We start from the raw sequence: 16,267 nt of genomic DNA on the forward strand, positions 1-16,267 counted from the left end.
GAGAGAAAAGCAACCGTGAGTTACATGCAGTAGTAGGAGAAATAATGTAGGTTTCGAAAATTTACAGTTTTACCTGAATGAGAGAGACTCCGTAAAAGAGAGAGTAAGCGACAGCGAGACAAAATGAGGGCGAGAGAGAAAAGAGAAAGAAAATAAATAAATAAATAAATAAATAAATAAAAATAAGAGGCGAAACAACAACAACAAAATTAGAAAGTTAAGAGTGCTCACCCACCTGCGTTTTGATGGGTGCAGAAAGCAAGATTTATTTCAGAAACCTGATGGAGGGATAGAGTCAGCTACACAGAGAAATCACGCTTGGTGTTTAAAAATAAAATCAAGTGCACCCAGCACCTACTCTCTGAGAGCTTCAGTTTTTAAATAAGAAGAAAACACCTTCAAAAGACGGGAATCCCTATAGGGCTTCTCTTTCCAAAGGCTAAAAGTTGCTCAGTGATCTTAAAAATTCAGGATCTCCACGAAATCATCATAACCATCATTATCAGAATGCTGGAGACAGAGGGACAGAGAGCGGGAGAGCGGGGGACAAAATAACCCTAATAATAATAGTAGATTTTTTTTTTTTTTCCTTAGCATACACATACACACAAAGAGATGCCCTGGAAATATTTTCTTGGGGGGGGGGGGGGGGGAGGGGGGGAAGAAAAAAAAAAGGCAAAAGCAGGGGAAAAAAAAAATAGCCTTATATATATATTAAAAAAAAAAAAAAAAAAAGAAAAAAAAAAAGAAAAAAAAAAAAAGTTGGGGCTGCCGCAGCCCCGTTTGTCAGAGCGGTGTCAGGGCGCCACAATACCTGCGATGGATGAGGCGGCGCGGCCAATCAGCGCCCGCAGCCGGCGGGGCCGGGGGCAGCGACGCGGGGAAGGGGGAGCCGGCGCCGGCCAATGCGCGCCCACGTCCGCCCGCACGGCGCTCCGCCCCCGGCTCCCATTCATCAAGGGGGGGGACGGTGTCGTCTTTTCAATTCATTTATCTGCAGGAATGATTGCCGCTATCAGTCTCGCGTTCACCGCCCGGCTGAGGAGGTGAAAGTTTCTCCCCAGGAAGATAAACCGCAAAAGACAATATTGTGTATGATTTGCGCCTTTTTTTTTTTTTTTTTTTTTTTGCGGAGCGAAAAAAAAAAAAAAAAAACCCCCCGAAAAAAAAAAAAAATCGGGTGAGTGCGGGGAAGCTCGAAGAGGAGAGAGAAACAATCTCTCGGCCACTTTGCAACATTCCTATAGCCAAAAAAATCACTGAAGGAAGTTTCTTTTTTGTTTTGGTTTTTTTTTTTTTAATTTTTTTTTTCTGCCTGTGTTGAACTCTCGCCGTTATTGTTATTTGCAGCCAGTTTATTTTTGAGCTCACCCAACCCCCCCCTCCCCACTTAAACCTCCCTGAAAAGTCAAAGCAGAGAGACAGTGAATATTTTTGGGGAACATTTTTATTATTATTATTATTTGCAACTGCGAAGATCTCTTCCCCCCTTCCGCACCAGCCTTTTTTTTTTTTTTTTTTTTCTTTTTTTTCCCTCCCTTTTTTTTTTTTTTTTTTTTTTTTTCCTTCCCTCTGCGCTGATGCCGAAGGGGGTGTTTTTGATGTGGTTGCTTTGGTGGTGATCGTCGCTGACTTTCCAAAGAGGGTGTTTTCGCTGCCGCCGCTGCTGCTGCTGCTTCTCTCCGCGTTGTGTGTGTGCGCGCGTGATTTTTTTTTGGTTGCTGCATCGACGCTGGGAAGATGCTTCTGGATGCTGGACCGCAGTATCCCGCCATAGGAGTCACTACCTTCGGATCCTCTCGCCACCACTCCACGGCTGATGTCACGGACAGAGAAGTGGGGCTGGGGATCAACCCCTTCGCCGACGGCATGGGCGCCTTCAAAATCAACCCCAGCACCCACGAGCTGGCCTCGGCCGGCCAGACCGCCTTCACCTCGCAGGCGCCCGGCTACGCGGCGGCGGCCCTGGGGCACCACCACCACCCGACCCATGTCAGCTCCTATTCCAGCGCCGCCTTCAACTCCACCCGGGACTTTCTGTTCCGCAACCGCGGCTTCGGGGAGGCGGCGGCCGCCAGCGCCCAGCACAGCCTCTTCGCCTCCGCTGCCGGCAGCTTCGCCGGACCCCACGGACACACAGATGCCGCGGGACATATACTTTTCCCGGGGCTGCACGAACAAGCCACCAGCCACGCTTCGCCTAACGTGGTGAACGGGCAGATGCGCCTGGGCTTCTCCGGAGACATGTACGGCAGACCCGACCAGTACGGCCAGGTCACCAGCCCCCGCTCCGAGCACTACGCCTCGACCCAGCTGCACGGCTACGGCCACATGAACATGAACATGGCAGCCCACCACGGGGCAGGGGCCTTCTTTCGTTACATGAGGCAGCCCATCAAACAGGAACTCATCTGTAAGTGGATTGAGCCCGAGCAATTGTCAAACCCCAAAAAGTCCTGCAACAAAACTTTCAGCACGATGCACGAGCTGGTGACTCATGTCACGGTGGAGCACGTTGGAGGACCCGAGCAGTCCAATCACATATGTTTCTGGGAAGAGTGTCCAAGAGAAGGGAAACCTTTCAAGGCCAAATATAAACTTGTAAATCACATCAGAGTCCACACAGGTGAAAAACCTTTCCCCTGCCCTTTCCCAGGCTGTGGCAAAGTGTTTGCCAGATCAGAGAATCTCAAAATACACAAAAGAACTCATACAGGTACGGTAACCTTCTCTGTCGCTTTTCTCGCTGCGAGTGGAAGCGCCGAGCGCCGGGGCCGGAGCGGGACGCGGGGCCGGGCCGGAGGGGTCGGGGGCCGGCTCGGCCGGGGCTCGCACAGGGAGGAGGGGGTTTGCTCCAGAGACCACTGCTTTTTTTTTCCGGGAGAGGCCGGCTCGGAGCTCCGCTGCAAAACGAGCTCGATCACAGCCACGCCAACAGCAGCAACAAAAAGAAAACGATCCCTGCCGAGGCAGAGGGGGAGGACGGCGGGGTTTGCTGCTGGAATTGTTAGGGCGGAGGGGGTGGGGTGGGGGATCGCAGCAACCTGTCCTGTTTAAATTTATAGCTTTTAATTAATTATCGTTCGGCTGTTTTGGCTGTGGCACGATGAGAAATTGTGCTAAATGTTGCAGGCAGCTCATTCGTCTCCTCTCTGCAATTCAGGGCTTGGTAAATATTTAATTCCGTTGAGCGATATTAAACAAACCGAGCCCGGCGCGTTACTGTGTTATTGTTGTGCGGAGGGGAGGCGCCGGTATTCTTGAGAACTTTTTCCTTCGTGGGAGGTGGGAATGCAGCAGCCTCTGGCCGGGAGAGAGATCTCCCCTTGCTCCCACCCCCGAGCGCTGAAAGCCAGAGCCGCTTTCCCCTGCGCTTTGCCGAGGGTTTGCGGAGCTGCCCTCTCGTTGATTTCCCGGGCCGGATAATTTTCAATGTTGCAAGAAAATATGGGGGGAGGGGGCTGGGGTGGGCGAGAGAGTAAAATACTAGGAGAACGAGCTATAAAATCGGAAACAAGGCGCTGAGGATCGCGTGCAATATCCCAGCTCGCCTGCTCTCTCGCTCGGAGCGTTGTGAAGAGGGAGAGGTGCCCGGGACTGGGGTTGAAAGGAAACTCGCCCCTCCAAAGGGAAAGGAAGGAAAAAAAGGAAAAAAAGGGAAGAAAGAAAAAAAAAAAAAAAAAAAAGAAGTTGTTTAGCTCCCCCGCTCTCCTAAAAGGGCACTTGGTGGAAGCCGGAGGTCCGGAAAAGATAGAGACTAGAAGAAAGGTTTTGGGATTGGAGCCTCGCTGAAGTTAGAAAGTTGCAAGTGTTTGAAATGGAGCCCCGAGCTCCGTCCGGCGGTGCGGTGACAATGAGCGATCCAACCGGCCCTGCTTAATCAGATCCCTTTCCCCCCCCCTCCCCCTTCCCTCTGCAATAGGTGAAAAACCATTTAAGTGTGAGTTCGAGGGCTGTGACAGGCGCTTTGCAAACAGCAGCGACCGCAAAAAGCACATGCATGTGCACACTTCCGACAAGCCCTATCTCTGCAAAATGTGCGACAAGTCCTACACGCACCCCAGCTCCCTCCGAAAGCACATGAAGGTAAATGGAGGGCGCCTGGCTTGCGGGCCTGCCCGGGCGGAGGGCGGCGGGGCCGGCGCGGCCGTGCCTGCGGGCGGAGCGCGGCCCGAGGCCGGCGGGGCCCCGGCTCCGGGCCCGCCGCGCCGCGCTCAGCCCCCGCCCCGCCGGGCCGCGCTCGGCCCGGGCCCGGGCCCGCCGCGGGGCCTTCGGTCGGTGCGGTTCACCCGGGGAGGGGCAGGGAGGCAGCGCCAGGACGCGGCCGGGGGGCGCGGCCCGGCCTCTCCCGGCGGGCAGGGGCCGGAGCCGGGGCCGCCGGGGAGCCCCGCAGGAGAGCCCGAGCCCGGGGCCCGGTGCCGGGTCCCGTTGTCTGGCGCATCCCCAGGCGAAGGCCTCCGTCCGCCGCCGCTCTCTATCTCTGCCCGGGTTTTCTCTTGCAGGTCCATGAATCGTCCTCGCAGGGGTCCCAGCCTTCTCCCGCCGCCAGCTCAGGCTACGAGTCCTCCACCCCTCCAACCATCGTGTCTCCATCCACAGAAAACCAGACCGCCAGCTCCTTATCCCCTTCCTCCTCCGCAGTCCATCACACGTCCAGCCACAGCACGCTTACATCAAATTTTAACGAATGGTACGTCTAAAACGCTAAAACAAAACAACAACAAAACGCAAACCGAAACAAAACAAAACAAAACAAAAAAGCCCCAAGCGAGCAAACAATTACCCTATTTAAAGACTCCAAAATAATGGACACTCTGAAATCAAAATTTAAATGAGCAAACAAAAGTAAAATGCTGCCAGTAGACCCAGGACTGAGTAAAATGAAGACTTAATTTTTTAAAAATATTTTTTTTTCCTCTATTATTTCTCTCTCTTTTTAAAAATAGTGGTGGTTGGTGTGTTTTTTTTTTTTTTTTTTTTTTTTGGTTTGTTTTTTTTTTTTTATTTTTAATTTTTTTTTTTTTCTGACTGTTCTGCTCTGTTCCAAGGCTTGGTAGGCGAAGGGGTTAGTAGAATGCATAAGAAGACAAGGTTACCAGGGCAAATGCCAACTGTGTAGGGCTTTACTGGAAACCACTGATTAGAGATCGCCAACTGCATGTCTGCTCGGGCAGCGGCCTTCCCCCCCATCCCCTCTTGTAAATACAGAATTATTAGCTTCAAAAACAAAACAACAAAAAAAGTGTACTGTTTGATTTTGTAAATAGTTATATCGCAAGTTGAATAAGGGGATATGTGGATTTGTGGTCTTTGCATATATGTGGGGGGAGGGGCGGGCGGGCGGGAGCGGCGGCGGGGGGGAGGAGGAGGTGGGGGGGCAGAGGGAAGAGGTAGAAATTCAACTATTTGTACTGAATGGCAAGAATGTTCTAGTAAATGTGTATCAAAATGTGAATTACTTTGTATTATTACAGTCTAAACGTCGATCTAACAGAATATTATTGGTATTAATGTGCTTTTTTGTATAAAGTGCAACATTTCGTCCCAAAGTCCAGTCTAAGTAGTGCAGTAAAATGTTGTTACACGTCCTGTCAAGAAATTCGTATAGTGAAAGCCTGGATCTGCGTGTCAAACTGTTACATTTGTTTATGTAAAGTGATATTAAAAAAAAAAAAAAAAAAGATATAAACTATATCTGTCCGTTGCTTTTGGCAAATACAAGAACATAATGTATATAAATCCTAATTTCCATATTTATCCGCATGTAAAGGTCCGGTTATACCTGTTACAAGATATTCAATATTTATGGCTAGAAGAATTGGTATGTAAAATTTAGTTTACAGAACTGTTTGGTAACATTTCGTACCTTATTAAAGATTCTTAAATCCTAAGAATTGTGGTAGGAATTCTTATTCACTAAGTCAACCTGCTACAACTCCTACTAGCTTTAGGATATTAGAATAAAACTGTCCCAGTTTTTCACTGCTTTCCATTATGTCATCACTAAAGCAGCGAAGGTGATATAAATGTGATAAATGAAAGGATCCCTGCTGGCATTACTATAGTGTGTAATTAGTATTTATATCAAAATTTATGAAACAAATTTTCGGCCGCAGTATAATTTAAATGACCTTTGCAGACATAGAATAACAACCATAAAAATAACAGAAATAGATTGCATATGCTACATAAATATTAATGTGGGGAATTGTTACACGAGAAGTGCTGCATTCCACTCCAACACTGTCCATGAATCTGCATAGACTGGGTCCCTAAATTAAATTAATTCGGATAACATATATTAGGAGATTTAAAACAGAGGAGATTTCGGTTGCTATTTTAATTTAAGGCATTTATGACCATAACTAATTCTTAGGCAGTGGATTCATGACTTTCCTTGGGCCTTTTACTCCAAGAAGTACAGCACTGTTTCACGAAGGCCGTTGTTGTTGTTATGTGTATTTTTTATTTGGTTTTTTTTCTTCTTTTTTTTTTTTTTTTTCTTTCCTGATATTCCTTAAAACGTGATGTTAATTTAAATCAATTACTTCTTATGTTATGTTATTATTATTACTATAATTTTGCTAGTGTTAATAGCTTTCTAAAAAATAAATCTAGGGAATAAGAATTATTTTATGTAATTTGATTATCTTTCTATCTCTTTTATTTATTTCTCATTTACTTAAGAAATTCGTTCCATTGGCTGGCGTTGATACAGTAAATTTGTAAATGAGAAGACAATATAAAAAATCTAAATTACTTGTGCTTAATGACTGTAGCAGAACGCCTTTTCTCTAAATCAGATTGTCTTCCTTGCAGTTTAGTTTGATAGATTTGCAAGCTGTACTGCTTCCACTAACTTAGCTACGGTTGTTGGAACTGTTGGGCTTTGTTCCTGGTTGTAGCTTGCATGATCGCCCCATTAAGCAGACAACATATCAACAGACAACACAAATCATGAGGTTGGCTAAAGCTGCGAGGGCTTGTGATATGTCATAGAGTGAATTGCACAAACTGACCTTCCAGTAGACCAAGATGACACTTTAACAGCTTCTTTAAAGAAATATTATGTGTACAGCGAGTCAATAGCCATATTAACCGCTCGAGGGGCGGGGGTGCGGGGGAAGCCACTCTCCCCTCACATTCGTGCGGGCACTCCGCAGCCCCGGCGGTAACCCGCCCAGAGCACAGCCCGCTGCCTCTCAGCAGCCCTCCGCAAGAATTTCTCTTTGTCCGTGACATTCGGGGGTCTGCCTCAGAGACTTTCCACTGCCCGAAAGCACACGCCTCAACTCCCACCTCAAAAAAAAAAAAAAAAAAAAAAAAAAAAAAAAAAAAAAAAAAAAAAAAAAAAGAGAGAGAGAGAGAGAGAGAGAGAGAGAGTTTGTCTTGCTCATCCGAAGCCTCACTCCTGCCAGTTCGGCATCGCCGCCTGCTCCCTGCAGCACCCATGGGAAGGCTCCGCTTTAACTTTTCTTTCTACGAAATGTTATTATTATAAGGCTAATATCAGTTTTCAATGAAAAGAGCGCCACCTTGCAGGGTTTGGCGAGATAGGAAAAGTTGGAGCCCAGCGGGACCGGGGCAGAAAGTGTTGGGACTTGAGGAAATGTAGCCCACCGGGCAAAAGAGCCGGGGGGAAAAGTGTTTCATGCGCCGAAAATGTTGCTTGTTGCGAGTCTTTCAGGGTAGCTGTCCCGGAGACTTTATCGGGCACTGGTTATAAAAAATGTAACTTGAGCGTATCTAAGGAAAAAAAAAAAAAAAAAAAGAATCGTTGAGCTCTCTGAGCCACCCATCTGTAAAGTAAACCCGGAGAAATGTGGTGAGGGTGAGATATTTTAAAGATGCGTATTGCAAATTTCTTTGAACTTGTGTAAAGTCCCTAGTGGTCGGTTAATACAGATCTGTTACTTGTGTGTCTTGGAACTCTTGGTTAATGAGTATTCTTTTAAACTTTCAGTCTGAGGTTTGTTTGAGCGTCCTACAGCAGAAAGGATGATCCTAGTGTTATTGTTGCTGCTGCTGTAGGTTTTTTATCTGGGGCGAGGGGGATCTGTGCGATACTGGTTGATCTCCATCCCGTGTATGTTCTGAATTAGCGACGATCACTGGGGCTGGAATTGTTAGCGTTGAATTCAAGTCCACGCCATGCTGGTGCTTGTGCTATTCGCTTGGCTCTGGAGAGGGGAGCAGTGCTCTGAAATCCCCGGCAGAGAGAGGGGTGTTTTTCAAGCAGGGCGGTTGTGAGGTTTCTCTCGGCGGTTTCTGCACTGTTTTAGCCTCTAAAGTCAACTTTCCTCTAGCAAGGCTCCCTTTGCGGATTTACTCACAAAGCTGGCGAGGAGAAACGCCGACCCCAGCTCTCCAGCCTCAGCGGAGGCCATAATTTTCTTTCCGATGCCTGGCTCTGGAGATGCTGTCTCGGTACTTTTCCTGCGTGGGAAAAGTAGCTTTCGCAGCCCACGGCAGGCCGTGCCGACAGCTCCGCGCCGCTGCTCGCTGCCTGGTCCGGGACAGACTAACGCTTGGGTCCGATGTCTGCCGTCCGCAGCCTCCCGCGCCCGCGGAGGCTCCCGCCGCCGCGGGGGAGTATTTGAATATACCCAAAGCAGGACGGCAGTGCCGGCGGGGGAGTGTGCAGGCGGCTGTTGGGGTGTGTGTGTGGAGGGCTGTGTGTGCTGGCCCCTCTCGGATGGCAACCCCTGGCCGTGCTTGTGCCGTTTGCACGCAGAAAGTTAAATGCAAAACAATAATCAGGCGCTTCCACTTCCCCCGCGAAAGATTCGCCTTTCAGGTCGCTTTAATGGTTTGTGAGTGATCGCTTGAATTTATTAAGATGCAAGTCCGGCATCATAAGGCAAAGTTAGCTTCTTTAGTCCAGGCACTGTTTGAAATGGGGACACCCGCTCCGCGCTGGCCTCGTCTGGTTATTGCCCTTCTTTTAGCCGTGAGGAAGCAGCAGTCCCTGGACTGATGCACGGAGCATCCACTGCTTTTCTGGCCACTCTGATAAACGGCTCTGCCTTTGTAAGTTTTCCTGTGTCCAGAACTCTTACTCCTGTCTCAGCAACTCCTGAGGGCAGCGAACAGCGAGCTGGGCCGTGGACCGGGCCGGGGCGGCGGGCACGCAGAGCCCCGCTGCACGCTCAAGGCCGCAGGAGCCCCGGCGCGGCCGGCGAAGAGCCAGAGCCCCGCCGCAAAGCCCGCTTCCAGCAGGCAGGACGGGGAAGGAGATCATCTCTGGAAAGGGCAGAGTATTTCAAGTGACCTGAGGCTAAAAGAACCCGTGTACGTTTTGCCGCCGGAGCTCCGAGTGAGAGGAATTGGTGAGCGATGCGCCCACGAAGGAGGCCGTGCATGTACCGGGCACGCCGTGCATCACCGTTACAAAGTTTGCATCGGCGTTCGCACACGCACGCACCCCGCTCGCACCCGCGGCACGCCTGCCGAGCAGCCCACGGCCGTGCCCGCCCGTGGCTGGGACGCGCCCGCCGCCCCACGCACACGTGCGCGCCGGGCACCTCGAGAGGAGGGCTCGATCCCCGCGGTCAGCGCGGCGTTCCCGCGGGAATCAACACATTCTCCTCAAAAGGTGGCCGGCGATTCCCCGCCGAGCGGGGCTTTGCCGCCGGGGAGAGGCCGGGGAACGCCGAGAGGCCCGGCCGGGGCCCGGCGCGGCCGCGCAGCCCGGCCTGCGGAGCGGCTCCGCCGTCCCCGTCCCGCGCGGCTCCGCGGGCGCGGGGGTCCCGTGCTGGGCACGGACATCGCCTGTGCTGCGGCTGCAACTCGCGGGACACGCGGTCACTGCCGCAGATGCACACAAGTTCGCCGAAATCACCGTTCGCCTTGCTGATTGTATTATAAATATGAGCGTATCTGTGCATTACCACTCTATATCTACATTTGCACGTAAAGAAAGAGCGGTGTTTCTAGAAAGACACATATTCATGTGTCCACACGGAAGTATGTTTTCGAAGGCTCAAAGAACCTCTGTTATTCAATGCAAATGTTTCTGTACAATGGGTGGCGTGTGTAACAGAATGGGTGTAATTTCCAAATCCACCCAGAAAGATTAATAATTGAGATTTCTGTTTTGAATGAGGGGCAGGTCTGATTTCCCGAACCTGCTGAACGTATGAAGGTGGGTTCCATTTCACCGCAAAGATACTGCTTTTTAGGGAGCATTGTTTATTAAAAACGGCCCAGGTTTTTATGTAGTATCATTTTTTTTTTTTTCCCCCTGCTGCGAGCGTCTATGGGTCAGATTTGGTTCATCTTCGATAACATGAAACACGATCCTGTGAAGCGAAGGGGCTATTTTTATCATGCAGCTGGAAGCTGTCATCAATTCATAACATTTATTTCGGCTTTAGAACGATAGTATAAAATAGCATGAAGTTTCCAGATGACGCCCGTACTGCAGACAGGATTTTTCAAGTATAATAAATCAAATTAATTACCTTTTAGATATATACGACCATACTACCTCTCTATGAAACTGCTATTAAAAAAATGCTCTATGTGTGCATCTGTGACTGTGCATGTGTTTACATCTGGGGACCCAAACACAGAATTAACTGTCTGGGGTGGCTGCAGCGAGGCAGGGCGCAGGATCAATGGGGCACTCTCAAGTCCGAGTCCTCACATGCCGCTTGTCGAGGCATGGGCACGGTTTCGCTTAGCAAGAAAATGAAAGTTGTGTTTTGGCACGGGGCAGGACTGTAAGAGCCTTTAGAACCCTTTTCACTTCCAAACATCCCGTGAGGAAATATGACCAAAGAGTGCAGAAAAAATAAGCCCGGGAAAATACCCCCACATCAGCAAGCTTCCCCCCGCCGGGACATGTGTTCTGTGTTTGACGCTGCCCCTTTCGGTGGCCGGGGGGCAGCGGGGAGGTTCGGTTCTGACCACCTGGGGACGGTTCCTGGAAACCGCGGCCGCGCGTGGGGGCGGTGCGCGAGTGTCAGCGGGGCGTGTGCCCGTTTGTGCGAGCGCTCTGTGCGTGAGTGAGCAGCGCGGGAGCGATGCGGGCGCGTGTGTGCATCTGCGTGCGCCTGAGGTGTGTGTGTGAGCGCCGTGGGAGCGCGTGAGTGCTCCGGGCGAGCTGTGTGCGCGTGATGCGCGTCCGTGTGTCTGTCCGTGTGTCTGTCCGTGTGTCTGTCCGTGTGTCTGTCTGTCTGACTCCGTGTGCGCGAACGCCCGCCGCGCGCCCCGGCGGCAGCCCCGGCGGCGCATGCGCGCTGGCGGCGCGGCTGCACGTGCTGTTGAATATTTATGACGCGGCCCCGCCGCCCGCGGAGGGTGCCCGCGCCCGCGCCCGCGCCCGCGCCCGCGCCCGCCCCGCGCCCGCGCACGGCAGCGCCGCCGCCGCACGTGCTGCCCGCCCGGCCCGCACCCTCCCGGCCCGGCCCGGCCCGGCCCGGCCCGTCCGCGGCTGCCCCCGCCGCGCCGCGCCCCCGCCGCACAGCGATGCGCCCGGGCGCTTTCAGCCTCCCCCTGCACGCTGGACAAACGCGACCTCCCTCCTTTAACGGGCTCTTTAGCGAACCCCCGGCCCCCTCCTCACAACCCTTCTCAGCGCCGGGGGTCGCCGGCCCAGTGGCTTTTCGTGGGTTTATATGTCAAAACGCGACGGGTACAGTCACCAGACGAGAACCGTCTCTGGGGAAGGGAGAAAGGTTCTTGTAATGGATGCCTTTCTGTCTCTCTCCTCGTAAGAAAACCTCATGATACTGTATGGCCCATCATATTTTATTGCTGATATATTGACATCGCATGATAGATCCGAGGAAGAAAGACAGGCTCTTGGCATTTATTTCTTCGTAGGCTGTAGGTGTTTTGGTTTATTTTTTAACAAATAGTAGTAATTCCCAGTACTCATTGTTCAGCGGCACAAAGTGATTTTAAAGCCTTTTGTACGGTGGTAAAATGACATCCCGTGGTATCAGAAATATGTTTCTGTATCTTGGTAGTGACGTGGATTTTTCTTTCCCCTGAGCCCAGTTGGGAGCGGGCAGGATGGAGGCAGAAGCCCTCGGAACCCGCGCGGGCTCCCGGTCACACCGGGCACTTGTCCCGGCCCGGTCACGGCCGCGTCCGCACGGCCCGGCCCAGCACCCCCGAAGTTCCCAGAAAGGCCCTTCAGGGTGGAGCCAAGCTGACTGGAAATCGCCTGGCGAAAATTTCCTCTCCGCAGCCTCTGGCCCCTCTTCCCCCTCCGCCATAGCCCACCTCTCTCCACCGCCCCCTCTCCCCTCCTTGCCCGGCGCTGCAGACCACCGCGCGCCCGTAGGTGTGCGAGCCTCGGCTGGGCTGTGGAAGCCTCTCCGGCCAACACCTGGAGTGCCTGTGCCCCCCTCCCGCACGGCTGAGGCTCCCTGCACGCCCCAGCCGACTACAAGGGGCTACAATAAAGCCGACGTCCATCATGTCGCCTTTTCATTTCAGAAAGGGCAGATCCTCACCTCGGTTCCCCAAGTGGAAAGCTTGTCTTGGGCGCGCACTGTTGTCACCATTTGCTCCAACATTTAAACGCATGTGTATTCATACATATTTCCCCCCTGCTTTCCATCCAGGCTTTTTTCTTTCTTTCATTTTCCCTCTTAGCCGAAGGGGAAGCTCCCCGGTAATTGCAGGGGCGCGAGAACGGCGTTCGGGGGGACAGGGGCAGCCGGGCACACACCTGAGTCACATGCCCACGCCTTCGCGTGGGAATCCGCTCCCATCATTTAGCTCCCAAGAAAACTGTTGATCTCCAAGCGTGAGCTTGAACCTTTGCATTTAGTGCTCATGGCTGCTTCATTTCCTCCCTCCCCCCAGCCCTTTCCCCTCCGGGTCTCTCTGTTGTGCTTCCAGAGATAACCAGGTCCCCCCGGTGGGCTGGGGCAGGCGCGGGGGTCTGCGCCAGGACGGGACCGCGCAGCGCTCGCTGCGGGGGCAGAGGAGGGGGACGTGCCCTCGCTTCTCAGCCAACTGGACAAGAATAGGCTCTATTATTATTGTTGTTGTTGCTGTTGCTGTTAGTAATATTATTGTTATTGTTATTGTTATTGTTACTATTATACTAATTTAAAAATTATCCCTTTGCAACTTGCAAAGCGTCTGTAAATTTACCTTAAACCTGCTTTTTTTCCCTAGCCAATGGTGTCAGGGGCCGGCTAGCCTGTCCCTCCGGAGCATTAACCCTTGTCGCTAGCTGGAGTGAGTGAGAAGCTGAGGTTTGGCCCTGAGGAGCCGTGCGTGTAGGTCTGGCACAGCTTTGCTCCCTTAACTCCTGGATCTTTGTTTTGGTGGCGACCAGGGAGAGCAGGGAGCGCTGTGCTCGCATTTCCCTCTGGCTTTTACACACGCACACACACACAAATCCCCCTTTCCAACTTTCTGCTTTTTGCGCTTCCCTTCCAGTTTTTTCACTTCTCAGACCTACTGGCAGCATTTGCCGAGATCTAGATCCCCGTCGTGGTAAGTGATGCTTTTCTCCGTTGCAAAACTCGCTCAGCTCTCGGCTAGCTGTCCCAGGGATGGGTGTAGAAGTTGTATTTGTTTGGAACAGAATTGCCCAACCCCAGTGATTTTACGTCAAGCAGCACAGAGTAAAACTGTGTTCGTGTATTAACTCTGAATGGGAGCAAACATACCAAATAATCACTGCTGGCTCCGACAGTAGCACGGCAGTAATGTCATTCTGTCATTCTTTCTAAGTTTGCAAAGAAACTTTTTTTTTTTTTTTTTTTTTTTTTTTTTTTTTTTTTTTTTTTTTTAATGGGGAAAGCGAGCCTGTGTTTTCGGTCGGAACTTATATATTTACATTACACACCAGATCATAACAAACTATACAAAGAATGCAACTGCCATATGTGCTTTGTGAACATGCAATTATGATTGGGGGGCTCAAGCATTCAACTTAAGTGTTGCAGACACACTAATATCACTCTGCAAGGTTCGTGCAGTACCTGAAAACTCACTCCATCTTTGGGAGAAGAGCTAGACAGACGTTGCTTTTTTTTTTTTTTTTTTTTTTTTTCTTTTTTTTTTAATAAATCAACTTTAGTAAATGCCTCCTGGACGTTTATTTTTAATGTACAGTCTGCAGCTCTGACTGGATCAAATTCACGATTATTCAGATGAGGGTGAATTTGAATAACTTGCTGGTTTCTCTCCCCCTCCCTCCCCCATCACACTCCCCCTCCTCTTTTTCTTTTTTTTTCTATTATTTTTTTTGTTTGTTTGTTTGTTTTAAAAATTAAGAAAATGAAGAGAACCGCTGAGTCCGGCTGACCTTTGGCTGACATAATTTAGCAGGAGACCGGTCTCAAACGAGGACTGGATAAATTAGACGCTCTATTTCTCCGAGTAAAACGATACCCAGCGCCCGGCTCCCAGCCCAAGGAGCCGGGCCAGGGGCTGCCCCGCAGCTCGGGAGCCCCAGGGCGGCGGCAGGAGCCCGGTCCCGGCGGAGAGGCGCGGGGAGCAGCGGGCACCGCCAAATTCAGGGCTCGTCCCCTGCGCGCCGCCGAGAAGCGAGCTCGGTAACCGCCCGCTAATGGCTCCCTCCCGCGGGTCCCCGCTCCGCGGCCGCGCAGAGGCCGCGGGTGCGCCCGAGCGGCGGGGCGGCGGCCGGGCCCGGGGGCTCCGCGCTGCCGCCGCCCCGCTCCGCGGCTGCGCCCGGCCACGCCGCTGGCCTCGGGGCCGGGGGCGCGCAGCGGCCGCTCCGCCGGCGCGGGCAGCGATCCGCGGCGGGCCGGGCTCGCCGGAGGCGGCGGGGGCGCGGAGCGGCCGCCGGCCCCGGGACGCGGTGCCAGCCCTGCCTGATTAGCTTGTCAGGGTTTATCTCGTTAAGTTGTGCGGGACCTTACTGACGTGACAAGGCACGGGCAAACTCTGGAGAGGAATTAATCTCCAGAAGTTGCTGTCGTAAAAAGAAAAAAAAAAAAAAAAAAAAAAAAAAAAAAAGGACTGATAAAAGAGAAGGAATCGGGGTTCCGTATTTTAGGCGATCATTTGTTGAGCATCTGCACGTACTGCTGCTTTGCTCAGGCTGGCTGGCCAGGGGATCAGCGCTGTAGAGACAGCGGAGTTCTCGTGGCGCAGACTGATGTCCTTTCCCCGCGGGAAGAGGTGAGCGCCGCTCCCGCACTGCAGCGGGCGGCAGGGGCACGGCGAGGGGCCGATCCTGAGCTCCTCAGGCAAAACTTCCACCTCAAGCGGGACCGGGTTCCCGGCCGACAGCAATTTCCCCCTCTCTAATGGGTCGCCTCTGCTAATAAATGGTGACTCTACTCAGGTTCCTCAGCGGGCTGCAGCTGAATCCGAGAGATTTTGATCCTTTATTCCAAGACGTGTTTTAATAAAACTGCTATAACGTTGGCATTTTATTAGGAGCTTATTGTTTCCAAATTAATCCTTAATCTATGAAAACGTCTATCCTACCAAACTGGATTCACCTCTGTGCACCCCTTTCTTCATCTACATCCATTTTACTGCTAAGAACTTAGCTCTACATTTCCCTGAATCATCAGACCATTAATTTGCTATGGAGCTAGCTGTTTCACCCAGATGGATATAATTCTGAATAAACTCAGAAGAAATGCAAAAACATGTACTTTTCTGTCATATTACTCCCCCCGCCCCCTTTTTTTTTTTTTTTTTTTTTTTTTTTCCTCCTCTTTAGTTGGTTTGTGTTGAGCAACGCCTTCAGAAACTTCATTATCTAAAAGGCAGACCTAGAGGGCAGGGACTTTGGGAATAGTTCCCTTTTATTCTGAAACTGTCTAAACTTAGAGCAGGGTTGAACATGTCCTCAAATCTGCACCTTCCAGGAAGAAATGAATGATGTGCCAGGCACTTCACTTCTAGTCAAAAAAATATAAACCAAATGCTGTGAGGTTCAAAATTCTTTCTCAGGCCTATTTTCTGTGCACGTTTTACAGTCTGAACATAAAATGGTCCCTTCAGAAGCTGATAAAAAACTCATGTAGATGCTATGGTATATCTTTTGGTGTTTTATTTCAAGTAGATTTTACTAACAAATCATATGGAAAGAAAAGGGACAGTCAACCTGACAGGATACCTTCACAGGCTGCAGGCCAAGCAAGCTCAGACAGCTCACGTTAGATATAAAGTTGGATTAGGTGTAATATTTCTGAAAAAAACATTCCCCTTCCCCCTTCTTCCCCTCCTTTCTTCCCCTCCTTTCTTCCCCACCCACCCCATGCAAATAGATATATTTTTGCACTTAAAACAACTATTATCTAAGAAACACGCT

At 51.0% G+C, this 16,267-nt stretch overlaps 1 protein-coding gene across 1 annotated transcript; it reads left to right on the plus strand.

Annotated features, from left to right (window-relative positions):
- The first annotated feature begins 1,590 nt into the window (after nucleotides 1-1,590).
- On the plus strand, nucleotides 1,591-5,894 carry ZIC1 (Zic family member 1). The gene is made up of 3 exons (XM_040074115.2): nucleotides 1,591-2,716; nucleotides 3,923-4,086; nucleotides 4,503-5,894. The coding sequence occupies exons 1-3, from the start codon at nucleotides 1,741-1,743 to the stop codon at nucleotides 4,698-4,700; spliced, it is 1,338 nt and encodes a 445-aa protein (XP_039930049.1). The 5' UTR covers nucleotides 1,591-1,740; the 3' UTR covers nucleotides 4,701-5,894.
- Nucleotides 5,895-16,267: the final 10,373 nt, after the last annotated feature.

The sequence above is a fragment of the Hirundo rustica genome, chromosome 10, assembly GCF_015227805.2.
Source record: "Hirundo rustica isolate bHirRus1 chromosome 10, bHirRus1.pri.v3, whole genome shotgun sequence".
NCBI classification, from domain to species: Eukaryota; Metazoa; Chordata; class Aves; order Passeriformes; family Hirundinidae; genus Hirundo; species Hirundo rustica.

Coding starts and splice junctions, on each gene's coding strand:
- ZIC1 (XM_040074115.2), top strand. CDS start 1,741: ATGCTTCTGGATGCTGGACCGCAGTATCCCGCCATAGGAGTCACTACC. Junction 2,717..3,922: donor ACACAAAAGAACTCATACAG/GTACGGTAACCT, acceptor CCTCTGCAATAG/GTGAAAAACCATTTAAGTGT. Junction 4,087..4,502: donor CCCTCCGAAAGCACATGAAG/GTAAATGGAGGG, acceptor TTTCTCTTGCAG/GTCCATGAATCGTCCTCGCA.